The sequence below is a fragment of the Nomascus leucogenys genome, chromosome 10 (assembly GCF_006542625.1).
Source record: "Nomascus leucogenys isolate Asia chromosome 10, Asia_NLE_v1, whole genome shotgun sequence".
Lineage (NCBI taxonomy): Eukaryota > Metazoa > Chordata > Mammalia > Primates > Hylobatidae > Nomascus > Nomascus leucogenys.
This window is the reverse complement of record NC_044390.1, coordinates 51,638,247-51,664,737: the sequence shown is the minus strand read 5'-3', so window position 1 is coordinate 51,664,737 and position 26,491 is coordinate 51,638,247. Positions and strand designations below refer to the sequence as shown.

General features: G+C 55.0%; 1 protein-coding gene across 10 annotated transcripts in view; it reads left to right on the top strand.

Moving 5' to 3' along the window:
• The window catches only part of GATAD2A (GATA zinc finger domain containing 2A), a 127,564-nt gene that overhangs the window by 95,762 nt on the left and 5,311 nt on the right, over positions 1 to 26,491 (top strand). For 6 of the 10 annotated variants that reach the window (XM_030820332.1, XM_030820335.1, XM_012509560.2 and 3 more), the window contains exons 3-11: positions 14,489 to 14,621; positions 14,764 to 14,895; positions 16,768 to 16,857; positions 18,556 to 18,687; positions 18,854 to 19,021; positions 21,260 to 21,539; positions 23,950 to 24,248; positions 24,801 to 24,875; positions 25,165 to 25,360. In XM_030820332.1, coding sequence (XP_030676192.1) covers positions 14,489 to 14,621; positions 14,764 to 14,895; positions 16,768 to 16,857; positions 18,556 to 18,687; positions 18,854 to 19,021; positions 21,260 to 21,539; positions 23,950 to 24,248; positions 24,801 to 24,875; positions 25,165 to 25,360 — 1,505 coding nt within the window. Of the gene's footprint in view, positions 1 to 5,447; positions 5,742 to 14,488; positions 14,622 to 14,763; positions 14,896 to 16,767; positions 16,858 to 18,555; positions 18,688 to 18,853; positions 19,022 to 21,259; positions 21,540 to 23,949; positions 24,249 to 24,800; positions 24,876 to 25,164; positions 25,361 to 26,491 lie in introns of all 10 variants that reach the window. The other 4 variants (XM_030820329.1, XM_030820330.1, XM_030820336.1 and 1 more) reach the window with 2 other exon arrangements.

The following is a 26,491-nucleotide window of genomic DNA, read 5'->3' as shown; positions in this document are numbered from 1 at the left end:
TTTGGACAGGAGAGAGGCAGCCAACTTGCTAAAGAAGGAAGGAGACTCCTAGTCCCGGAGACCAGCAGTCTAGGGGCAGTGGGGCACAAGATTCAGAATAGGGTCCTCACACTGAGGTCCTGGGTGACCTGGCCAGCCATGTTCCTGTGTTTGATCCACAGCCATAGGCCGACGCCCACTTTCTGTGACTTAGGTAAACATAGAGGCTGTACAGTTGCCACATAAGGCTGTGAGAACCTTAAGGTGACCAAATTTTGTTGGCTGATGATTAAATAAGCAATTATAGCGTATCTTCGGGGTGAATCCTATTAAATTTTTAGTACTTCTCTCTTTTCAAAATACAACTTTGGCAGCAAAAAGAAAGTTACATGGGCCATGATACTATCAGCAGGACAGGACCCAGGATCCCAGCCTCTGCACTACTGTCGGGGCTGCCAGAGACAGGAAATCCTTTTCCCGAAGCACTGGCACCTCCCCTTTTCCATCTCTGGGCCCCAGGCAGCAGTTGGATTTGTGGGATATGTCTGTTGACATTTACTGTGTTAGAAAATTTGAAAATACTGGCCAGGCGCAGTGATTCATGCCTGTAATCCCAGCACTTTGGGAGGCCGAGGTGGGCAGATCACATGAGGCCAGGAGTTTGAGACCAGCCTGAGCAACATGGCAAAACCTCGTTGCTACAAAAAAAAGTAGCTGGGTATGGTGGCGCACTTCTGTAATCCCAGCTACTTGGGAAGCTGAGGCACAAGCATCACTTGAACCCAGGAGACAGAGGTTGCAGTGAGCCGAGATCGCACCACTGCACTCCAGCTTGGGCAACAGAGCGAGACTCTGTCTCAAAAGAAAAAAAATTTCAGCCTGGGCAACATAGCAAAACTGTCTCTACTAAAAATCCAAAAAAATTGCAGAGAGTGGTGGTGCACCCTTGTAGTCCCAGCTGTTCGGGAGGCTAAGGTGGGAGAATCACCTGGGCCGGGAGGCAGAGGCTGCAGTCAGCTGAGATGGCACCACTGTACTCCAGGCTGGACAACCTGAGTTGAGACCTTGTCTCAAAAAAAAAAAAAAAGTATTATTAATTCATTTAAAGATGACTATAATAGACCTGTGACATATTAGCATAAATAACTTTTTATTAAAAATCTATTTTGCAAATCTCTTTAACACTCAGATTACTAAGAAGGCAGCTGCTAGGTTCCCGTGGCTGTTTCTGTGTCCATCCTCTTGCATTCTTTGTGAGGGTTTGAAGCATGGTGAAGAAAATGTAACTAGCATGGAGAAGAGGTTAGAGAGTGGAGGAGCGTTTCCATAGGCTTTTTGGATCATTGTGCATTTTCTCCTGTAATGAGAAACCAAAATCCAGAGTGGCGAGTCGCTACCGGTGAGTTGGCCCTTAGACTCTGAAACCTCATCATTGAGCTTTTTGTACGTGGTTACATTAAAATCCGTGGGACTCTTTTGCACTTTGAACAAAAAAATCTTTTTAAAACTAACTTTTAATTTTAGAATAGTCTTAGACTCACAGAAAAGTTGCAAAGATCAGTCCTGCAAACCCCACCCTAGTCTCCACATTGTTAACAGACTACAGAACATGGGTCACAAGTAGTGACCCAGGGTCCATGTATTATTTTAACCAAGTTCATACTTTATTCCGATTTCCTCAGTTTTTTCCAGCTGTCCTGTTTCCCTTACGTTATATTTTGTCGTTGCATCTCCTTAGATTCCTTGGACTATGACAGTTTCTTGTACTTTCTTTGTTTTGGGTTACCTTGTCAGTTTTGAGGAGCAGAGGTCAAGTGTTCTGTAGAACGTCAGTGCATTGGGATTTGTCAGATGCTTTTCTCACAGGCAGGTGATGGATTTGGGGGAGGAAGACCACAGAGGGTGAAGTGCTCTTCTCGTCACATCATATCAAAGGTACTGCTGGTCTTGACTGAACAATATCTGGGTAAGGTGCCATTTGTCAGGTTTTTTTTTACTGTAAAGTTACCCTCCCCTCCTTCCCCCGCTCCACCCTTTCCATACTGTCCTCTTTGGAAGGAAGTTACTATGTGTGGCCCACTCTTTTTTTCTTTTTTTTTTGAGATGGAGTCTCACTGCGTTACCTAGGCTGGAGTGCAATGGCATGATCTCGGCTCACTGCAACCTCTGCCTCCCAGGTTCCAGTGATTCTCCTGCCTTAGCCTTGTGAGTAGCTGGGATTACAGGCACTTCAGAGAAGGGGTTGTTCACCAAGTTGGCCAGGCTGGTCTCAAACTCCTGGCCTCCTGTGATCCACCTGCCTCGGCTCCCAAAGTGCTAGGATTCCAGGTGTGAGCCACCGTGCCTGGCGACACAGCCCACTCTTGAGGAATGGGGACTCATGCTCACCTCTTCAAAGGTGAATTGTCTGCATAAATTATTTGGGATTCTTCTGCCTGACAGTTTTATCTTTTCTTCCCCTGAATGACATTTTACTCACATATGAGTTTGTAATACCATTGAACGTTGGAAAATAGTAGTTTACTGAGTTATAGAGACGTTTCAGATACACATATCATCATTTAGTGTCACAAAATCAGATTTGTCAGTGTCACCACCTATCCGTTGGGAAGTTGTTGAGCTCACAGCAAGTAGCAAATATAAGTTTTCCAAAATTCTGAGTTTTGATTATTGGAAGCTCGTACTTTATCACTGGTACCAGATACCCTCGGGTGTTTTTCATGAAGCACCAGGCTTTGCATGAATGCTCACGCGTGCGCTTCTCTTCATGGCGCCATTCCACTGCAGTATGCAGCAGGAGGGCTTCATCCTGTTGTACTTTGTCATGGGATACCACAGAGACACTACTCAGAGGTTGAGGATTAATCGCATTTCATGACTGCCCCCTGAGGTGAGTGGCTTCCCCTTCTGCAGATGAAGAAACTTGGCCTCATTGAGGTTTGGTGAATGGGCCAGTCGCCCCAACACCTGCAGAGGTGCACCCAGCCCCCTCAGTGGTACTCGTGGGTCACCTGCGGCCATTCTGCACAGAGCAACTGGAGCAGGTCTGATTGGGGTGTGGGTGTACCTAGCTGGCTAGGACAGGTGCAAGTGATGGGGATCCAGCCACTTGTGATGCAGATGTTTAAAAGAGGGGCAGGAGGTTTCCAGGCACAGCGAGCACTTTCCATTCATTAAGAAAGTTTGTGGTCGTTTCAGAAGCAGTGTGTGTTTCATGTTTGTGGCTTTCATGCACACAGGTGACTTCTCTCTCCCTGTGTATTGGCGAGGAAGCTGGCATCTCCCCAGGAGATGCCTTCAGTTCATTTGCTGTAGAGAGTCCTTCCTCCAGCCTGCTTGAGGAGGGTGTTTTCTCCCTGTAGGAAGGTGGGCCTGGCATGGGTGTAGGGACCAGCATCAGGAGGGGTGCTGTGGTCAGTGGCCAGGGTTTCTCCTCTTCTTTGTCCTTTACTCTCCCCACACCAGGCCCTCAGGAGCCTGGATTCCTGAGCACCACAACCCCATCCTACCCCTTCCAGCAGGCATTGGCCCACTCCACCACCTCTGAGTTTTGTTTCTTTCCTTTTTTAAAAGACAGGGTCTTGCTCTGTCTCCCAGGCTGGAATGCAGTGGTACAATCATAGCTCACTGTAGCCTCCAGCTCCTGGGCTCAAGTGATCCTTCTGCCTCAGTATCTTGAGTAGCTGGGACTACAGGTGCTTGCCGCCATGCCCAGCTTTTTAATTTTTTTAGAGACAGGGTCTCACTGTGTTGCCCAGGTTGGTCTTGAACTCCAAGGCTCAGGTCATCCTCTCACCTCAGCCTCCCAAAGCGCTGGGATTGCAGGCATGAACCATCGCACCCAACCATATTTTGTTTCTGACCATCCCCTGACTTGTCTTGTGATTTGGGTAAATTATCGTTTCTTGATAGAGTCCGAGGGCCACATCTGTGTGCTCACACTGCCCTCTCCTTCACACCTCAGGGACTTAGCTTGTGGATGCTACTGGCTGTCCAGGATCCTTCAGCCATAAATAAAGGTTCACTATTCCAAAAATGACATAGTGGGGCTCAGTGGCTCACGCCTGTTACAGCACTTTGGGAGGCTGAGGTGGAAGGATCACCTGATCCCAAGAGTTCAAGACCAAGCCTGGGCAATACATAGTGGTTCCCATGTCTACCAATAAATAACAAATTAATTCGCTGGGTGTGGCGGCTCGTGCCTGTACTCCCAGCTACTCAGGAGGCTGAGGTGGGAGGATCACTTGAGCCCAGGAGGTCGAGGCTGTAGTGAGCTGTGATTGTACCACTGCACTCCAGCCTGGGTTACAGAATGAGACCCTGTCTCAAAAAAAAAATAAAATATGACCAAGCACAGTGGCTCATGCCTGTATCTCAGCACTTTGGGAGGCCGAGGTAGGCAGATCACTTGAGCCCAGGAGTTTGAGACCAGCTTGACCAATGTGGTGAAACTCTGTCTCTACTAAAAATAAAAAAATTAGCCAGGTGTGGTGGTGGGCGCCTGTAGTCCCAGTTACTGGAGAGGCTGAGGCCGGAGAATCAGTTGAACCTGGGAGGCAGAGTTTGCAGTGAGCCAAGATCGCGCCACTGCACTCCATCCTGGGCAATAGAGGGAGACGCTTGTCTCCAAATAAAGATACTTGATGACCTGAATTAGCAGCTGCCAGTCACATGGGGCCTATCCTCTCTAACCCCACACCTCCTCTTTTGGGTTCCCCCAGGGTCCTGGCACAGTGAGGGGTCCACACAGGAGCTCAGGTGCTGTAGGAGCCCAGGTTGTCTGCAGGTCCTGGTGTGTGACCTTAGGGAGTCATGTGGCCCTCCCTTAAGATTGTTCCCTGGACTGGGAACTGGGGGTGATGATGGAGCTGCGGAGAGGATTATGTGGAAGGGTGAATTTTGGTGGTTGGCCTAGGAATGGCTATCATAAAGGCCCAGCAGGTGTTTACTGGATTTTCGAAACCTGAAAAGTTAGCCTTTCAGTTCTTCAATTGTAGTCATTCATTTCTAATGCATGTGTCTTCCTGTATTTCTAAGCAGAGCGTGCTGGATTTGATGTGGCCTTCCCTGTGGTGTCAGCTGCTGGCAAGGTTGGGCTGCAGTGGCCTCTGTGGGCGGGTAGAGGCTGCTGGCCCACATGAGCATGGTACTAAGGTCTCCTAGGCTTGTCTCTACTACCCTCAGCCAAGCTATTCTGCACGCCCCCGAGACTGGCCCCTGTCACAGTGAGGTCCTGTGGGCCTCCTTGGCTGGGCCCTTTGACTTCAGGGGCTGTTGCGTTCCTAGAAGGCGTTCTGGCAGCGCTGGCTGTGCTGATGCTGGGGGCGGGCACTGCATGGGGCTCCTCTGCTCTAGCTGGGGACCTGGGACTGCTCCCTTCTGTACTAGGGAAAGGAGAGCGGGCAGGGATCAGCTCAGAGGTCTGGGCCAGCCACACAGACTCTCTCTCTTTTTCCTGAGCTCTTTAGCCAGCACTGTGGCAGTGCTCACCATAATGGAGTCCCAGAGCGGTCGTTGGACCTGAAGTCTCCAGGAAGAATGATGGCTGAGTTTCAAAAATGCATCCCAGCTGCTCACCTCCACGGCCTCTGTGGCAGAGAAGCAGAATGTGTTCTGTCTTCCTGGGCCCCACAAAGCAGGCTCTGGGCTTTTCTCTCACATCCCCGCCAAGAGGAGCTCAAGTTACGTGGCGGGAGGAGTGTGATGGATGCTAAGAAGGGAGTTGAGGGAACCGCAGAGGGGCCGCAGCGGGCGAGAAGCAGGTGGGCCTCAGGGCATGGGGAGCGGGGTGGCTCGGGAGGACAGCAGACAACCCCCAGGAGTTCTCCAGTGTTTTTTTTTTTTTTTTTTTTTTGGGCGTGGGGGGAGACGACTGAGTCTTGCTCTGTCACCCAGCATGGAATGCAGTGGCACGATCTTGGCTCACTGCAAGCTCCACCTCCTGGGTTCATGCCATTCTCCTGCCTCAGCCTCCCGAGTAGCTGGGACTACAGGTGCCCGCCACCATACCCGGCTAATTTTTTTTTTTTTTTTTGTATTTTTAGTAGAGACAGGGTTTCACCATGTTAGCCAGGATGGTCTCATCTCTTGACTTCATGATCTGCCCGCCTCGGCCCCCCAAAGTGCTGGAATTACAGGTGTTAGCCACCACGCCCGGCCTAGTTTTTGAGTTTTGGGGCACAGCCTGTGTCTAGACAACAGAGCTCCCTTTCTATCAATTGAGTGTCTCTGAGTGAACACCACCCCTTGGGAAAGGAGGGAGGACTATGTGGGGTCCCAGTGAGCAGCCCCCACATCCAGGTTGCAGTAAATGCTGCCAGAATTGTATGTCAGCACATCCACTACACAGGGGCCTGCCACACAAGATATTGCCCGGACTGGCCTGGGCAACACAGTGAGACCCCACCTGTACAAAAACTTTAAAAATGCAGCGAGCCATGATCATGCCACTGTGCTCCAGCATAGGCAACAGAGTGAGAGACCCTGTCTCAATATCAAAAATTGAAAATTGAAAAAAATTAGCCAGGCGTGGTAGTGCTTGCCTGTGGTCCCAGCATCTTGGGAGGCTGAGGTGGGAGGATCACTGGAGCCCAGGAGTTCCAGGCTACAATGAACTATGATCACACCATTGCACTCCAGCCTGACAAGAGTGAGCCCCTGTCTCTAAAAAAAGAAGTTGCTCAGTGGTAGGACTAACTTGGGGAACTGATAACTGTGTCCTTTTTCTCTGTCATAGGATTTTTCTAGGAGTGTTTCTTGAAGGCAGGTAGAGAGACTGGATGAAGCATAAGGAATTGCTTTCTGGCTTGACTCGCTTCACTCCAGGTGCTGCCTGAAGCTGGGGTGCCTCCCAGCCTGCAGACTGTCTCCTCCTTTTCCATGGGACCGTCTTCACCCCCTTTCATTGTTGGGCAGCTCTGGTCTCCCACCTGACCTTCCTAGAGCTGTTCTCATCTTGAGTCTGCACCTGTCCGGGGGGCCTCTGTGCAGGCTGCTGTTGGTCCCTCTGTCGGGGGGAGCTTTAAGGCTCAGCGGGTAGTTACTTGGGTAAACCCTTTCTTTCCCCTTTCTCTTTCCCTGCTTTGTCCCAGGGTAGCGTCTGAGGGAGGAAGTGGAGTTACAGTGATATGGGTTAGCTCCCCAGGGGCCAGGCTGGGCCATTGGCTCCATTAGCTTAGTGGTTTAAAGCAGCGAGGTATTGACGTTTTTCAGTCTGTCGGTTCTGCTGGTTGGCTGGTCCCGCTCAGCTGGGCACTGCTGCTGGGGCCCTCTGGTCTTTGCAGTTGTACGTCAGCTGGGCTGGGTGTCCCCAGTGGTTTCATCGCTCACATGTGATGGCCAAAACAGCTGGGACTGGCTGGACCAGTCTCTGTGCCTGTCTCCATCTCCCCTACTGTAGCGGGGGCTAGCGTGGGCCTCTGACCCCAGGATGGTTTGGGGCAGTCAGACCTCAGCTCTCCTAGAGCAAGCATTCCGAGGGCTCAGGCAGAAGCTGCAAGGCTTCTGTGACCTCACCTGAAAAGGCTGCCACGTCACTTCCTCTGCATTTTGTAGTTTGGGAATTGAGCCATAAAACCAGCCCAGGTCAAGTACTACAGAGGCTATGAATAGATGCAGCCAGAGCCTCCGGCCTCCTCAGGACTACAGAGATGGGCCGGGGGGCCTTGCAGAGTCTGGTCCGGTGTACAGGGTTTGTCAGCCATGAGTATTAGGGCTCCTTCTTCATATCCACAAAAGCGCTTGGACTCAAAGAATAGGAATTTGGCTTCCAGGGTCTGTTGCTTTACAAAGACACATGATGACACACAAGTCAGAAATCCTTGTGAGTTTCCCTTTCCTCCAGCAGCACAACATCTGTGTGCACGAGAGAAGCAGCTGCCCACCGTGCAAGGGGGTCCATCAGTCTTTGGCGCTGGTTCCTCCTGAACTCACAGCCCCCACCCTGGAACCTCCACCAAGGCAAGAGGAGGAAGTGGGCACTCTCCAGCCTTGCCAGGCCCCCAGCAGACCCAGTCTGCCCTTGGGGGGGTTTGTGAATGTTCGGGTGTCACATTTCAGGACCTGTTTACTGAGATTGTCTCCTCTGTAATGGGCTCCCACTCTTTCCTCAGAAAGCTGTCAGGTCAGGCAGATGTTTCAAGTTTGCCATCGCTTCCATCTGGGAGCTGCAAGATGAAGGCACGGGCGGCCTATTTGCTGCCCTTATCTTCCCAGCTTTGGGGACCCCAGGAAGTACTGTCCTCTAAGACCCTACAATCCAAAAGAAAATCACTCCTGCACGCTCCTAGCCCCTTCAAGGTTGCATCCTGTCAGAGCATCCATCTGGCCTCAGGAGGCCGTGGTGCTGCTGCCATCTGGGTTTTGGGGGCTGCTGGATGTGGGCGGCTGGCTCTGAAGAGGCAGCTTGTGATCTGACAGCAGGATGCTCCCGCCCCACCAAATGACAGCCCTGGAGCAGCTCCTGGCAAACAACTCCATTTCCTTCTCTGAGGTGGGAATGGGACCTGGTGCAGGGGACGCAGGCTGTCGGGGCAAACCTCTCTCTCCATCCCAGGGGCATGCAGGGTGGCTATGAGTGCTCTCAGGAAGGTCACTGTTCCCGAGGCCTGAGCTGAGCACTTTCAGATCAGCAGGGCTGCCTGATCCCCTTGCACCCAGCCGGCTGTCTAAGGTGCCCGAGCCTCCTCAGCATGAAGTCTCACCTCACCAGGCAGCCCTGAGAGGCTGTGGGACAGGGATTCCTCCGCCCTGCCATGCAGGAGCCATGGAGAGGGAAGTGTCACTTGCAAGAGGCAGAACCAAGTGAGACCCAGGTGTCTTCTGACTCACTGGGTGAGGGCTCTCTCACAGCCTGACTTGCCTGCAGTTGTTTGAAGTCCAAGACTGGGCAGGGGTGGCCAGTGAGCTCCAGACCTCAGCTTGCTAAAGGAGCTACTCCACAGGAGTGTGCGGGCTCAGGGCTCAGCACCCTCACATGATGGGCTCAGCCAGCCTCTCCCCCATCCCCAGCCATCATAGACTTAGGAGGAGATTCCTGGCTCTGAGGACATGGGGGCTTGCCCCCTTCTCTGGGGCTGTGGTATCACCCCAGGGCTGGATACCCCCTTACCCTTTGTTCATCTGGTCACCCTGGGAACACCCTGTCCCTTGTTGGGAGCTGAGGCTGTGCCACAGAGTGGGGCCATAGGTCCCTGGGTGCTGTGCCGGTGCCACACCCACCTAAAGGAGGTCGTGATGGCCCCCAGCTCAGGGTGCAGGAACCTGCTTGTCAGACAGGTGCTGACATGTCACCCTGCAAGGCAGGGGGAGGGAGGGCTCATCTTCACGGGGGTGGGGTGGGGTGCCGTGCAGGGAGCCAAAGGCACTTAGATGGGCTTGCTGGGCCGAGGGTGGGTGGGCCAGTCACTGGGCTGGGGGTGGCTAAGGAACAGAGACCCACCAGCCAGCCCTTCTTGGGAAGCTGGGGGGTTTCTGCTCAGACCTGCACTCCCCTGAGTGGAACCCCACGTTCTGCCTTGACCTTCACCCCGAGGCAGGGGGACAGGGCCGGGCAGGCTTCCTGAGGCATGTTGTGAAGAGGGATGTTCTGCAGACAGAACATGGCCATGCCGGGCCATGTCTGTGGGCCAGGCCCCAGGAGGGTGGGGGATGTTAACAGCTTGGTTCATGTCAGGTAGGGCCTGGTGAGCCCAAGATGAGTGTTTGCACAAGGGACAAGCGAGCTGGCAGGGCTGGTGTTGGCTCTAGCAGAGCCCTCATCCCACCTTTACACACAGCCAGCAGCCCACCCTGCTAGGCCTGAAAGAGGTGAGGAGGAAAGGTTCTAGTGGGAAATGGTTGTGTGGCTGGAGAAGGCATTGTTGGGCCCTGCCTGTCTCCCCAAGCCAGCCTGGAGGAGGATTTCTTGTCCCGAGGCCTCATGGGCCACTGGTCATGGTCATCCCTAACTTCCCTAGTGTGTGCAAGACTTGGGGGATCTTGCCAGGCGCGGTGGCTCACGCTTGTAATCCCAGCACTTTGGGAGGCCGAGGCGGGCGGATCACGAGGTCAGGAGATCGAGACCACGGTGAAACCCCGTCTCTACTAAAAATACAAAAAAATTAGACGGGCGTGGTGGCGGGCGCCTGTAGTCTCAGCTACTCGGAGAGGCTGAGGCAGGAGAATGGCGTGAACCCAGGAGGCGGAGCTTGCAGTGAGCCGAGATCGCGCCACTGCACTCCAGCCTGGGCAACAGAGCAAGACTCCGTCTCAAAAAAAAAAAAAGACTTGGGGGATCTTGCTGAAATACAGACTTTGATCAAGCAGGTCTGGGGCGAGGAAGACACGCTGCATTTATACAAGTTCCGGAGAAGCTGTCCTGCTGCTGTGGAGGTGACAGCGGTGGTCAGACATTCACGGGGCCAGCCCCAAGCCCACCTACAGCCTCGCCCCCACCTGCCACTCCCATTTTGTGTCTGTCCATCCTGGTAGACTGAACCCTAAGGACAGAACTTCCTTTTATCCAGGGGTTCCTCCCCACTGCCTGCTGCAGCACCTGCTTTTTAAATGAGCTCTCAGCAGATGTAAGGAATGAATGAATGAATCAATGAATCAATGAATGAGGGAGAGGGGTATGCCTTCCCTGTATACCAGGCAGGCCCGTTCAGAGAACCACAAAGGTCCCAGTTTCCAAGGACGGCTCCTTCCTGGCACTGGCTGAGGGGACACTAAATATTAACCACATACTGGCCGCTGGTTGCTGAGCAGCTGAAAGCCATAACCTTGTGCTGTGGAAGTGGGATCGTGTCTCGATTTAAATTTATAATCCCGGCCTCTCCTCCAGGAAATTCTATGGAAGTTCCTGGCAGGTAACAGAATTTCTGTGCTTGTGAGGTCAGGGCCAGTGCCAGTGGGTCAGGGAGGGGGGTGGTGCGTGACAGGGAGCGGGTGAGACCATTTATGCTGATAACAGCCGGGCCTGCTTCCAGGGAGTTTTGTAGGTCACATAAAATCTCTTGATCACTATGTTTTATCTTAAGGCTTCTCAAGATGGGCAGGACGGGCTTATGGGATTTGTCCTGAACTATCACATCACTTCCAAATAAACTTGGTGCCCGGGATGGCCGCTGTGGAGTGAATGGCAGACACTGTCCCTGAGCCACGATGCCATCCCTCCCAGCATGTTGGGCTAGATTTCCACTGGTTTTGTTTACTTTAGACAGTTTTTATAATTAAATTTTTCCCTGAAATAATGCCTGCAGTCATTTTGAGCCACATGCTCTTTTTCCTGAATTAAAGATCTCTTAAAAAGTACTGAGACTCTTAAAGCCCCTCTCCTTTAAAAAGTGAGCTTAACAAAGTTTTTCATTTTAGAAACTTAGAGGGGCCAGTGGCCCTGCTGTGTGCGGTGTATGTACAGGTGACTGGAGCCTATGGTGCAGCAACAGTCCCCTGTGGGCCGGCGCCACACAGGAAGTGCCTGCAGCTCCACAGTCCTGGGGTGAGCCTGGCGCCTCCATTTTCTGACAGCACCTGAACCTTTACCTCCCTTCTCAAAATGAAGGCTGCGTGTCACAAACCGGTTGGAACTGGCCGTTGCCATGGTTTTCATGTTGGAAGGCACAGTTAAAGGGTCATGTGACCAAGGAGGGAAATGCCTTTGTCACATGACTTTTTGGTGGCCTGATTAGCATACAGGAAGTTCACTCCCTGCTGGCTGCTGGGATGCTGAGTGATCATTGATGGGTGGTGACATCATCTCTTGGATGAGTTATTGATTAGTCGCAGGCCAAGATGGGGCCAGGGAGCGCCGTGGTCAGAGCAGCCCTCTCAGGCAGCAGCTTCAGCTGCTAGGTGGTCTGGACCCCTCGCCTGCCCTCTTCCCTCAGGCAGATTTGAATTTTATTAGACATCTCACCTCTGGAAGAAGCATATGCATGCCCTCAATAACACGATAAGAACTGTTAAGTTCCTTAGAGCTTGGCTGTCATTTCATTTCAGATCATGCTAGCCCAGGTTGGCCCCCTGCTCCCCTGTTCACTTTGGAGACCACCTGGGTGGAGGCCAGCTGCTGCAGCTCTGTAGTGGAGCCCTGGGACTGCCTGCCTCTGAGGTGCTCAGTGTGTGTACACGTCCAGGGAACCTGGAATTAGAGCCCTGAGGTCACCTTGAAAGTCGATCTTGGGCAGCATGGGGCCGGCAGCAAGGAGAGACATGCTGGCGGTTTGCTAAGACCTGAGTGAGGTGTCCTGGGTTACTTTAGAAACAGGGTTACTTTAGAAACAAACTACCCGGTTCTGGGCTTCAGAATGTGGACTGATAACCCTTTGCCTGGGGGATTGTATACTTCGAAATCGTACCTTTCTGTCCACGCCCAGGTCTCCGGTGAGAAGCTGGTTCATCAGGGCTAGGACCAGTGTTCAGGTACAGCTGCCACGTAGCGCTGGTGGGTGGAATTAGGAGGGACCAGAGGAGAACAAGTAAAGCGGTTCCTGAGTCCGGCATCTGGCGAGTCCAGGGCAGCATTGGTGAAGCCTTAGCCTCTGGTGCTCTGTGTCCACCCTTCCCTGCGGACACAGCTCATGGGCATGGAGGGGACCTCAGAGGTCCTGAGGGCTGCTAGAGCAGAGTCAGGTTCTTCATCCTAGCGACTCTCCTCAACCCTGCCAGGGTCTTATTATCAACTAGACCCTGGCAGAGCAAGACCCAGGACAACTTTGAGCTGCGGCTCCCAGTTAACTTTGTCCGAGTTTGTTCTCTGGGTCACAGTGCCACCTAGAGGACGTGTTCTGTCCTTGGCTGGTTTTCCTGCTGACAAAAAAACGGACCTGATTCACATCGATAAAAGTACAATGAGGCCGAGGCGGGCGGATCATCTGAGGTCAGGAGTTCAAGACCACCGTGGCCAGCAAGGTGAAACCCTGTCTGTACAAAAATACACACACACACAAAAATTAGCCGGGCATGATGGTGCATGCCTGTAATCCCAGCTACTCAGGAGGCTGAGGCAGGAGAATCACCTGAACCAGAGAGGTAGAGGCTGCAGTGAGCCGAGATTGCACTACAGCACTCCAGCCTGGGCGACAGAGCGAGACTCCATCTCAAAAGAAAAAAGAAAGAAAGAAAGTACAATGAACCCAGATCTTCAGGGACAGTTTGCCTTGTGCCGTCAGCAAATGGAGCTGCTTGGTTGGGGACAAAGTGCCATCTCTGGGACTTGCATTGGGTCAGCGACACCACAGCAGGTGTTCAGCCTTGCGCCTTCAGTAGTGTCAGCTGTACACATACACCCTAGAGGATCGTTCACAGGAAGGGGAAAGTCAGACTAGTGTGTTCCTGCCTGGGTCAAATGACTGGGGGTGCCATGAGCACTTGTCTCGGACCCTGGCCCGCAGTTAGCACAGAATGGATATTCACTGTTTCCCAGTTCTGATGAATAACAGCAGCTGATCAGCCACACTCTTAGACGTTTGTGACCATATTTTGACAAAATAACAAAAGAGGAAAGCCTGCAAGTACTTCCCCGATTGTCCCCTGGTGCTTACCAGCTGGTAGTGAGATGCTGTGGGCCGACAGTGTAAAGGGGAGGAACAGGCCTCAGGTCAAGTTCACAGGTGGAAGTGAGCTCCCCAGACCGTGGCAAATTCGTTAGAAAGAAAAAGGTGTGGGGGCTGGAATCATGAGAACTGTCTCATGTTGCACTTTTGAGCTGGGACTTAGGGAGCGGGCAGCAGGGTAACAGGCAGAATGACCTTGGCATCCACGTGGGGCTGGAGGCAGCCAGCCAGAAACCAGTCCATGAGTAGATCAGGCAGGTGAAGAGTCTCTGGTCTTTGAGAGAACTTGTGTCCTAGTCAGTTTCAAAACAGATAGCCGCTGCCGCCACGTGAGGCCCAAGAAGGGCCATCTAGCACCTGGTGCCACCCTGTGAGCAAGCTGGCAGCCTGTGGATACACCCCTCTGTCTTCTGGGGACAAGTTGGCTGCCAGGTGTCAGGGCTTTGGCCTGCCTGGGTGGAGAGAGAAGAAAGTCTGGTTCACGAAAGGAGCTGGGCTCCCCTTCAAGGGGTTTCCACCATGGCCAGGGGCTGCGGCTGGTGGCGAGACACACACATGCCATCAGACCCAGCATGCTCAAGCCCCAACAATGGCGAACACTGAGCAGGGCCCCAGGATCCAGAGCCGAGTGTTTACCCGATCTGAGGCACACGGTAGAGGGAGCAGCTGTGTTTTCCAAAGTCACCATGTCATGCTCAGGGGCATACGCACCCTCAGCCCTGGCGACACGCGGCAGGCATGAAGTCCCTACCATCCAGGTGCCCACCTGGGCACTGGGATTGGGTGCCCTATGACGTGTGGGTGAGAAGAAGGAGGCAGCCTGGGAGCCATGGGGCGGGGCCGGGGGATGTGGAGGATGCAGGGCAGACAGGGAACAGATGGGAAAGTCTCAGCTCCCTGCCATGTGTCCACAGGGGTGGGCGCTGGGTCCAGCTGTCAAGGGCGCTCTGGTCACTACTGTCTCCACCCCACAGTGACATGAAGTCCGAGAGGAGACCCCCCTCACCTGACGTGATTGTGCTCTCCGACAACGAGCAGCCCTCGAGCCCGAGAGTGAATGGGCTGACCACGGTGGCCTTGAAGGAGACTAGCACCGAGGCCCTCATGGTGAGCCACGTGTTGGCGCTGCTGCCGGAGCCCCACTGTGCCCTTCCTACTCATGGCGCCCTCAGGTGGAGCTAGTGATGGCAGGGCCTCTGCTCCTCACCAAGGACGCTCCCTCTCAACCCTGTTCCTCTCGCCCCTGCAGAAAAGCAGTCCTGAAGAACGAGAAAGGATGATCAAGCAGCTGAAGGAAGAATTGAGGTTAGAAGAAGCAAAACTCGTTTTGTTGAAAAAGTTGCGGCAGAGTCAAATACAAAAGGAAGCCACCGCCCAGAAGGTGCGTGCGTCTCCCCTCCTTCCTGGGCTAGCAGGAGCCCCTGGCCTTGCCTTGATCCCCTCATCGATGTCAGCAGCCAGAAAGGTGAAAGGGCTTCCTTGAGGGAGTATAGGGCAAGGTCCCACTCCCCCATTTGTAGACTCCGGTGTGCATTTTGGATTTCGCTTAAAAGATGTTAAAGTGAATTTCAGTCTAGAGTATTCTGGATCTGAGAGTCTAAAGCTCACTTTTTTTTTTGTTTTTTTTTGTTTTTTTTGAGATGGAATCTCATTCTGTCGCCAGGCTGGAGTGCAGTGACGCAACCTTGGCTCACTGCAACCTCTGCCTCCTGGGTTCAGGTGATTCTCTTGCCTCAGCCTCCCGAGTAGCTGGGCCCACAGGCACGTGCCACCACACCCAGCTAATTTTTGTATTTTTTAGTGGAGACGGGGTTTCACCACATTGGCCAGGATGGTCTGGATCTCTTGACCTTGTGATCCACCCGCACGGGCCTCCCAAAGTGCTGGGATTACAGGTGTGAGCCACTGCACCCACCCTAAAGCTCACTTAGACAACAGGTGTCAAGGAAGTGGAGCACAGATGTCTGGTGCCGCTGGAAGCATGTTTCTGGGTGAAGCACTCTGTGCAGAAAGGCCGCCTGCACTGTGGGCACAGGGGATGCCCCAGTCTCTACCATCCTCCCTCCTGCTGTGTGCGTCTCAGTCCCCTCCCAGCTGGATGTGTGCTGAGCTCCCGTGGATCTCAGCTCCAACTCTCGGGAGGGTCCTGCTTCTGTTTCTTCTTTCCTGAAGCTCGCTCTTGCGCTGCTTCTAGATGCAGCTTAATGGGCAGCGAGGTTAAGTTTATTTTGTTAGGCTTTTTGAGTGCTCTGTTCTGGGAAACTCCTACCTTCCAAGTACTTTAGTCATTGCCTCAGTGAACCAGAAAGTAAGTGTGTCCTGGGCAGCAGGAGCTGAAGGAAGGACAGGACTCTCCCTGCTCTGGCTTGGGGGTTTGTTTTTTGAACCCCCCCCCACCCACACACACACACACACACACACCTCACACCTATCCAGTTAGCAAGTGGACTGGAAAGAGCCTGCCTGTTTCTTTTTTCTATTTCTTTTTTTTTTTTTTTGAGACGGAGTCTCGCTCTGTCACCCAGGCTGGAGTGCAGTGGCGCAATCTCGGCTCACTGCAAGCTCCGCCTCCCGGGTTCACGCCATTCTCCTGCCTCAGCCTCTCCGAGTAGCTGGGACTACAGGCGCCCGCCACCACGCCCGGCTAAGTTTTTGTATTTTTAGTACAGACGGGGTTTCACCGTGGTCTCGATCTCCTGACCTCGTGATCCGCCCGCCTCAGCCTCCCAAAGTGCTGGGATTACAAGCGTGAGCCACCGCGCCCGGCTTCTTTTTTCTATTTCTTTGTCACTTGCCGAAAACTCATGAGGGACACCAAGTCTGTCACTGACCCTTCTCTAGTGGAACATACAGCTTTAAAAAGTGCCCAGAGTCACTGTTTTCTCACTGAGATTGAGATCACCCTGCCTGGGCCATGGGTCCTTTGCCTCAGCAGCGCCGCCACCATCAGCCATTCTGTCCCCTAGAGGGCACAGCGGGTGCCAGGACACTGCATGGGTGTCAGGGAGCGGCCAAGAAGTGATGCTGAAAGTAGGGGGTGGGGCTGCTGGAAAATCTCTTCTAGGCCCATGTAGAAATTGTCACCTCCTGCTGCAGATGAGGTCACTTTCAGCCTTCAAGCAGAACCTCTGAGTGCCTGATGCCGTAGAGGAGGAAGACAGTCAGTTCTCTTCGGCAGCATTAAATCTTGGCGCCTCCATGTGAGGAAAGGGGCTGGTGGCCCCTCACCTCCTGGTGTCCTGCTCTCTTGCAGCCCACAGGTTCTGTTGGGAGCGCCGTGACCACCCCTCCCCCGCTTGTTCGGGGCACGCAGAACATTCCTGCTGGCAAGCCATCACTCCAGGTCAGTGTCCCCTCTGCGTCTCGGTGGGTGCCCTGCCGGCACTGCTGCTGTCAAGAACAGGTTCCTCGGGCTCCCAAACAGCCCTAGTCCAGGTTCTGCAAGAGGTTGCCCTTTCCTTCTGAGTAGGCTGGAGTGAGGCCCTCCAGCCCACAGCCCAGGGGAAGAAGCACACGTGCACTCTCCAAGCCCCACGGCCCAAAGTAGGCCACTGTTAATGTCACAGACAGAAATCATGGCCAACACTGGAAGGAGGCTTTCCAATGAGTGCCCCTAGCAAGTCTGATCTCCCTTCGTGTTGACTTTTCCAGCCAGAGAGCCTCCTTCCAGGGCCTCCAGGTGAGGGGCAGAGGCTTTCTCCCAGCCATATGGCTGAGGTCAGAAGAGGCCCTCCTGCCCCTCCCTCTCAAACAGGCCTGAGCCCCCAGCTTGCTCTAGGGGGTGACCATGCCCATCCTGCCATGGGCCGGCCAGTGTCACGTGAGAATGAACTGCCATGTTGGTGGGACTCACTCAGGAGTGAGCCCAGGTTTGCACGGCTCTGGGTGGAGTCACTATTCCTTGTTCCAGTATTTAGAATCAGTAGTCATCTTTGCTAATTTTGTGTTATACGTTTGCCTTGTTATTTTGTTTTTGTTATTTATTTATTTATTTATTTATTTTTTGAGACGGAGTCTCGCTCTGTCGCCCAGGCTGGAGTGCAGTGGCGCGATCTCGGCTCACTGCAAGCTCCGCCTCCCGGGTTTACGCCATTCTCCTGCCTCAGCCTCTCCGAGTAGCTGGGACTACAGGTGCCCGCCACCATGCCCGGCTAATTTTTTTTGTATTTTTACTAGAGACGGGGTTTCACCATGGTCTCGATCTCCTGACCTCGTGATCCGCCCGCCTCGGCCTCCCGAAGTGCTGGAATTACAAGCGTGAGCCACCACACCCGGCCTATTTTGTTTGAGACAGGGTCTTGCACTGTCACCCAGGCTGGAGTGCAGTGGCACTATCTCAGCTCACTGTAGCCTCTGCCTCCTAGGCTTAAGCCATCTTCCTGCCTCAGCCTCCCAAGTAGCCAGGATTACAGGCACGCACCACCACGCCTGGGTAGTTTTTCCATTTTTTGTAGAGATGGGGTTTCACTGTTACCCAGGCTGTTCTCAAACCCCTGGGCTCAAGAGATCCACCCGCCTTGGCCTCCCAATGTGTTGGAATTACAGGCGTGAGCCACCAAGCCCAGCCAGCTTTTTTTTTCTTTTTCTCTTTTTTTTTTTTTTTTTTCTTCTTGAGATGGGGTCTTGCTCTGTCACCCAGGCTGGAGTGCAGTGGCACGATCTTGGGTCACTGCAACTTCCGCCTCCCAGGTTCAAGCAATTCTCCTGCCTCAGCCTTCTGAGTAGCTGGGACTACAGGCACGTGCCACCACGCCTGGCTAATTTTTGTATTTTTAGTAGAGATGGGGTTTCACCATGTTGGCCAGGCTGGTCTCAAACTTCTGACCTCGTGATCTGCCTACCTCGGCCTCACAGAGTGCTGAGATTACAGGCATGTGCCACTGTGCCCATCCATAATTTTCTTTTTTAACTTCTCTGCTGCTTAAAAAAAAAAAAAAAAAACTAGTATGTACTTTCATAAAAGCAGCACACCTGCTTGCTTTAAAAAAAATGGGGGAGGGGGTCTGGTCCATGTAAATCTGGGTCTTGGTATCGTTGGCAGACCTCTTCAGCTCGAATGCCCAGCAGTGTCATACCCCCGCCCCTGGTCCGAGGTGGGCAGCAGGCGTCCTCGAAGCTGGGGCCACAGGCGAGCTCGCAGGTCGTCATGCCCCCACTCGTCAGGGGGGCCCAGGTAAGCAGGGCTGTGCACACGGGGGAGACCTGGCAGCCTCAGCAGTCATCTACCTCGAAAGTAGGGCCCTTCCCAGTCCTTGGGGCCAGGGTGCCCTGTGCCTTCTGGTCCCGCTCCATTGTTGATCTCAGTCAGATTTCTTGTTCTCCCCACCCTACCCCAACAGCAAATCCACAGCATTAGGCAACATTCCAGCACAGGGCCACCGCCCCTCCTCCTGGCCCCCCGGGCGTCGGTGCCCAGTGTGCAGATTCAGGGACAGAGGATCATCCAGCAGGGCCTCATCCGTGTCGCCAATGTTCCCAACACCAGCCTGCTCGTCAACATCCCACAGGTGAGGGCTGCGCCGCACCACGCCAGAGAGAGAGTGTGTCCCACCTGTGACTGCTCCCCTTGGACCCAGGTTCTGGGGCACAATAGTGTCTCCCTGGGCTGTGTGGCATGACCTGCCTTGCTCCCTCAGAGCCAGGCAGGGGCTTGGACTTGAGCTCCTGGGGGCCACAGGGCTGTCTGGGTCATGGGCAGAAGTTTTGTGGGAGACTTGCTGTCCAGCACAGGTGGGCAGCTGCCGAGAGGGGCGATGCACAGACCTGAGCTGAAGGTGGGGTCTGCTCACCAGCCCCATGGCTGAGGAAACAGCATGTGGCACACAGCAGGTTTAGGGGGATAGTCGAGGCCCAGGAGAGGCCGGTGATGGGCCCGGAGATGCCTTGGGGGGCACCGGGGCCCATGCCGCCCTCCCAGCAGTGGCTTCTTCTGATCGCCTCCTCAGCAAATGTTCTCATGTCACCAGGCGCGCCTATTCTTAGCCGCATGTCCCTTCGCCTCTGTACAGAGGTTCTCAGATGGGCAGGGTCTGTCCCCATACCCTGGAAGTAGGATGGGAAGAGCAGGACCAAGGGGCGGGTGGGCTGGAAACAGGCGCCTTGGCTGACAGATAAAATTACTAGATCCGCAGGGGTTTTTGTTGGTGGGCGTGTTCGCTCTTTCTTCCCTCTTTGGCACAGTTTGTTCTTTCCCACCCTCCTCAGACAAGAGCAAGGCTCTGGGCAATGTCTCTGCCTGCTTTTGAAGGTCAGGTTTGAGTGCAGAGAAGATGGCTAGTCCTGGACTGACCTAGGCAGGTAGTTTTATACACCTGTTAACTTTTTTTTTTTTTTTTTTTTTTGGAGACAGTCTTGCTCTGTTGCCCAGGCTGGATGGAGTACAGTGGTGTGATCAAATATCTTTTATTTTATTATGAGACAAAAGTCTCCCTCTGTTGCCCAGGCTGGAGTGCAGTGGCGTGATCTTGGCTCACCGCAACTTCCATCTCCCAGGAGATACTCCTGCGTCAGCCTCCCGAGTAGCTGGGACTACAGGTGCCTGTCACCATGCCCGGCTAGTTTTTGTATTTTTAGTCAAGACAGGTTTACATTACACCATGTTGGCCAGGCTGGCCCTGAACTCCTAACCTTAAGTGATCCGCCCAACTTGGCCTCCCAAAGTGCTGGGATTACAGGTGTGAGCCACCACATCCTGCCCACCCGTGAACTTTTATCCAGTCCTTTTCTATTGTCTTTGTTTCCTGAGGGTGGGCACAGGCAGTCAGTGGCAGAGAAGGTGGTCTGCTCCTAGCAGGGCTGGGGGAGGCTGTGAGGGGAAGGAGGAGGGGAACTGGCTGGTCAGAGGTGAGGGAGGCCTGGGTTTGGTCTTGGTTGCTGGGGGGACAATAAACCGGCAGGCCGGTCTCTGGGAACCTTTGTTGGAGGGTGGGACCCTGGGACGGCATCCTGCACACCCTGTGCCCCACAGTGTGGCGTTTGTAAGTCATTGGGTGTGTCCATTTTCTGGGGGTGGGGTGCACAGCTTTTATCATATTTCCAGAGGGGTCCTCAGCCCCCAAAAGCTAAGAAGATTGGCATGTGGTCGGTTCTGGGTTTCAGGGAGAGCACTATCCAGCAGTTGTGGGGCTGGTGGAGACAGTCAAGGGTCTACTCCTGGGATCCAGGCAGGACTGTGAAGTGGCACTGGAGCGGTGAGGACTGGGTGGAGGGCAAGGGGAAGAGTTTGGCCTAGGAGCTGCTTCCCCCATCACCCCATAAGGACTCGGGGACTACCTCAAACATTAGCATCCCAGGGGAGCACGTGCAGAGAGGCTCATGGGGGTGCTGCGGTGAGCACCCTCATACCCTGTGAGAAGGCAGTAGGCCAGGCCACAGCCAGAGGACAGTGGCCCTGCTGGGCAGGGTGGTGACCACCAGAACCTGGTGACAGCCACGTGGGTGCCCTCACATTCACATGGCGGAGCGCAGCAAACTATAGATTTTAAGTGTGTGCGGTTTAACTGGTAAACCTTGGTGCACGTGTGCAGATGAGCAGTCACCACCTAGGGTGGTGTGTTTCTCGCACCTCTCCCTGCTGCCCTGGCTTCTGAGAGCCTGTTGTCATGGCTGGGTTCACTTTTGTTAAGGATGCCATCATCAAGGGTACTGGTTAGTGCAGTTGACAGGACCTCGGGCATGGGGGCGCCGGGGAGCCTTCCTCTGGGCAGGCGCACGGAGTGCCCTGACTGAGTTTTTGTCTCCCAAAGCCCACCCCAGCATCACTGAAGGGGACGACAGCCACCTCCGCTCAGGCCAACTCCACCCCCACTAGTGTGGCCTCTGTGGTCACCTCTGCCGAGTCTCCAGCAAGCCGACAGGCGGCCGCCAAGCTGGCGCTGCGCAAACAGCTGGAGAAGACGCTACTCGAGATCCCCCCACCCAAGCCCCCAGCCCCAGAGATGAACTTCCTGCCCAGCGCCGCCAACAACGAGTTCATCTACCTGGTCGGCCTGGAGGAGGTGGTGCAGAACCTACTGGAGACACAAGGTTAGTGGCCTGGACCCAGCCGGGCTGCTTCTGCCTCTGGCCTCCAAGGGTGCTGCCCCGTGGGTTCTTTCCAACACACAGCAGAGGCTGGGGCAGGGCTGCCTAGCCAGGATGGTCCTGGGTGGGCTTGGGAGGGACAACGTCAGTGCCACTGTGGAGTCTGGACACTGTCCTCCGGTTGGGGCCTCTGAGAGCCAGGCCCCGAGAGGCTCAGGGTCCAGGGGGACGGGCAGTAGTGGCCTCCGTGACGTTGGCGTGTGGTGGGGTAGACGTGAGGGTGCACATCTGTGGGAGGCTGACAGGGTTGGCCTCCACGAAGGGCTCTCAGGCCAGTGTGGGGTTGTGACACACAGGCAGAACCTTCCAGAGCCTCAAGTGCTCCCAGCTTCTGAGGAGGGAGAGGGACAGCCCACCCCACTGACTCCGCCTGGGCAGGCTCGCATGATCACCCTCTTCGGGCAGTATGGGAGTGCACCGTGTCCTGGGGGATTTAGGAATAAAAGGACATCTACGGGGTGATCACAGCATTGGAGATGGCTGGGCGGGTGGATCTGGGTGGCCGAGTTGGCCCCCAGGGAGCCCCTGCTCCCCAGACATGGAGACCAAGGACGTTGCCTGCCCACAGGTTGAGGTGGGGGTGACACGAGTAGGCCAGGAGGCTGAGTCCTCTCCTGGTGTCTGCATCAGATTCTGAGAGCAGAGGAGTGGGCAGGACTGTGAGGGGCCCAGGGCAGGGGCAGGGCCTGGCAGCCTGAGAGCCTTCCCAGCGCAGACTTGGGAGCAGCGGGGTGGGTGTGTGCAGAGAAGCACCTCCCGCCCACTGCCCAGGATGCAGAGGGAGGAGGGCATGGGGGCCAGGTCGAGCTGTGCCCCCAGTGCCTGGGGTTGGGAAGATGCTGTCCCCACTCCCTTAGGCTACTTTGGTGCATCAACTGGTGCCCCCGTGTGGTTGCACCCAGGGTCCCCAGGAGGCAGAGCCCTCCACACTTGGGCAGGGCTGGGCCTGGCAGGGCTGGGCCTGGCGCAGCCTCAGAGTGGCCCTCAAATGTAGAGTTGCTTGTAACCCACTCCCTTGCCCCTAAGTTGCTCTCGTAACTCCCGGCCACAGGATGGTACTAACTGTGCAGCATGCCCCAAGGGCATGGCCTCCAGCTCCCAGCTGCAGGAGGGACCTGGGGGAGCTGTGGGGAGGTGAGGCTCTGACACAGCCCGGCTGGTGCTTTTGGTGCCTCCTTTTCGACAAGGTGATGTCGGCAAAAGAGCCACCTGGGGCTGCTGTAGGAAATGAGGGTTGGAGGCCGAGTTGGGACCAGTGCCCCTCCTTGCCCCTGCCTATGTGGGCATCCGCTCTCCCAGACCAGCCTGTCTCTGCCATTGCCTCATCAGGGCTCAGTCTCCCTCTCCTGTTGCCAAGGACAGGACCTCACTGTGGGAAGGACTTTGAGCCCTGCCGGAGGCATCTCCTGACACCTCCCAGAGCCCCCAGCCTCGCGCCATGTCTGGTTCTGGCGCCGCTCACACTGGCCATGGGTTGGATGTGTGCAAGGAGATGTGCCGTTGTCACCAGAGCATGTAAGCTGCAGGTGGCGGTCTCATGGGCCAGGGGCTCAGAAGGGGCCAGGCCAGTACAGGCAGGAGAGGGAAGGCCAAGGGTCTTGCCACATCCGTCTCCCCACTCCCCAGCCCCTGCCGTCCTCTGACATTGTCTGTGATGACCAAGAGCAATTAAGGCCCCTAAGTGCTGAACACAAAAAAGGTGGGCACAAATATGCCCAGACCTCACGCCTGAGCACATGCTTCATGTACACTTCCCCAGCTACCTCTTGCAGCCCCCAAGGAGACTCTGCATTCTGTCCCCCAGACAAGGGGACTAAGCCCTTTCTGCCCCTGTAGCCTGCTGCCCACCTTGTGCAGTGGGTGCAGCCCAAGGCCTGGGGCCTGTCCCGGGTGTGAGTCCTGCCCTGCCACTGGGTGACCATGTGATCTACAGGTCACTTGGTCTCTCTTGGCCTCAGTTTCCTCGTCAGGACATGGAGCATTTGGGGGTTCCCCCTCCTAAGAATGAACTGAGTACCTCAGCACCCACAAAGCACTTGCTGGGTGACTTGCCTGTCACCCTTATTAACTCGTACACAAGCAAGGGTGCCCACCACATTGAGGCAGGGCTTGGCATGGTCCCTGCTGGTCCTCAGTGGTGTCATGTCCAGCGATGGGTGGGACAGGAGGCTGACGTTTTCTGAAGCTGTTCGGCGTTGGCCGGCCCCATGTCCACATGTCATTGGTGCCCAGTAGGCAGTTGCAGAACGGACAGACTGCGGTGACTGAGACTCCAGCATCCTGGGCTGGGGCGGCTGGGGCCCTGACTGTCATCCTGTCCCTCTGACGTGAGCCATGTGCTGACTGCTTGCAGCAGGCAGGATGTCGGCCACCACTGTGCTGTCCCGGGAGCCCTACATGTGTGCACAGTGCAAGACGGACTTCACGTGCCGCTGGCGGGAGGAGAAGAGCGGCGCCATCATGTGTGAGAACTGCATGACGACCAACCAGAAGAAGGCGCTCAAGGTGGAGCACACCAGCCGGCTGAAGGCCGCCTTTGTGAAGGCGCTGCAGCAGGAACAGGAGATTGAGCAGCGGCTCCTGCAGCAGGGCACGGCCCCTGCACAGGCCAAGGCCGAGCCTGCTGCCGCCCCACACCCTGCGCTGAAGCAGGTGAGCCTGGCCTGCTGCCGGCAGTGCCATCCCTAGGAGGCAGAGGCCGTTCCGCGATCCACCCCACGCCTGCGCTGCACCGCCTGATTGTTAACTGCATGTCTAAATTGCAGTTAATGGTGGTGTTGGGTGGCAAAAACACTAATTTGCAGTTTCTTTAGACTTTGTAGCTCTCACTCGCAGGCTGCCGGCTGACAAGTACTGCTTGTCTCCAAGGACTTTTCTGAAAGCCACGTTGAGATACCAAAGGGGCGTTTGGAAAAATGTTCTTGCTAAATTTGGAGAGGAACAAGTTTGAAATCAAGTTTTTTGTTCTCGTGTTGTTTTATTTTAATGCTTCTCCTTCCCACCCTCTTGTAGACCCGAAGCTCCCTTTTGGCAATTTTTGTTTTCTTGGAAGTTCTTTGCAATTCACTAAACACATTTTCTCAAGATCACCACGTGGCACCTAAAGTCCCCGGGGGACGGGCCTGTCCTGTGGGGCTCCCCCTCGGTCACCCTGGGCCGGCTAGCGGACCGCACTGACTTCGCTTTCAACCCCCGTTTGTGTAGGTCATAAAACCCCGGCGTAAGTTGGCGTTCCGCTCAGGAGAGGCCCGCGACTGGAGTAACGGGGCTGTGCTACAGGTCAGAACCGCGCCGGGCGCCGGGAGCCTCGCGCCCCCACCGCAGCCCGTGACCACGTCAGTCGCCGACTGTCACGCTGCCTCTTCTGTCTGTCTCTCCCTATATTTCTGTTTCTCTCTCTCCCCTCCCCCACCCTTCTGTGTAACTTACCTGGTCTCCTGATTTTGGACTTTAGGGACCCCATGTGGGTGGGAAGAGGTCAGCCAGAGCAAGGAGAGGCTGCGCTGAGTGTCTCGCCCGCTGCTGTCTTTTCCCTGCGTGAGCCGTCGCCCCCCTGTCTCCACTGCAGGCCTCCAGCCAGCTGTCCCGGGGTTCGGCCACGACGCCTCGAGGTGTCCTGCACACGTTCAGTCCGTCACCCAAACTGCAGAACTCAGCCTCAGCCACAGCCCTGGTCAGCCGGACCGGCAGACATTCCGAGAGAACCGTGAGCGCCGGCAAGGGCAGCGCCACCTCCAACTGGAAGAAGACGCCCCTCAGCACAGGTGGGTGACCTCCACAGGGCTCCCCAGGGGACCTGCCCATTGCGGGGTCCACCCTTCCTTATCCTCAACAGAGGCACATGTGCAGCGGGTGAACACAGGAAGGCCTGCTCCCCAGACCCGCTTCCCAAGCTCGGCCTCCTTGGAGTCTGGCTTTCTGTCCTCTTCCTAACCAGGATACCCTGAAGAAGTGACAGCCCCGAGCAGATAGGAAATAGTAACCACCCTCACTCTCTGCACCCAGGCTCAGTCTTTGACCGACAAAACATGGGCCAGGCCTGGCTCAGAGGGTGCCCCCACAGCCATCCATGTGGACTCTTGTCAGCACACACCCCTATCTTGCCCGCTCAGGGTTCCCCTTTTCTCTTTGTGCTGCAGTGAACATCTTTTTTTGTCACTGTGCCATCCATGCTGCAGTCGCACCGAGTGGTGCAGAGTAGAACAGTAACGCAGGGCAGGGGGTGCACCCAGGGCAGGGGCTGGCTCACCCGGGGCAGGTAGTGGAGCCCTTGCCGGAGACGGTGTTTGAAGAACAGCCAGTGGGGGTGAAGGCCCTCCAGTGGGCTCTCCTGAGTCAGCCGTGGCCCCACGGTCCCTGGCATGGTCCCGACGGCCTGTTTATTTTCTCACGTATGTGTTAACATTAGAACAAAAGTTTTATATTTCTTGTGTCAAAAATGGGGAAAGAAAAGGTGGTCAGGAAGGGCCAAGTTAAGGAGATGGGCACCCTCTGGGAGAGGAAGCAAAGTGTCCCACATGCACCCTGAAGCCTGTGGCCCTGCAGGTAGGAGAGGACAGTCATGAGACAGGCCCCAGGCAGAGTGGGGGAGCCTGAGAGCCTGCTGAGCCTGCCGCTGTCCTAAGTGAGGGGCGTGCCCAGGTGCCAGGCTCTGCAGGGGCAGTTCAGGAAAGAGCAGACGTTTGGCTGCAGAGGAATCCAGGCAGCCTGGACAGTTGAGTGGGTTTGTCATCAAACCAGCCAGCCAGACGTTCTGCTCAGCAGGTTTAAGACAGCTAAGGACTCATGGGCTGGTCAGAAATTACTCTTGTAGGAAGTTTGAAAGGATAAGAAAGAAGTAGGAGAAGTCGATAAGTGTAGGAGAAGTCGATAAGTGTGTGCATGTGGGCACGGTG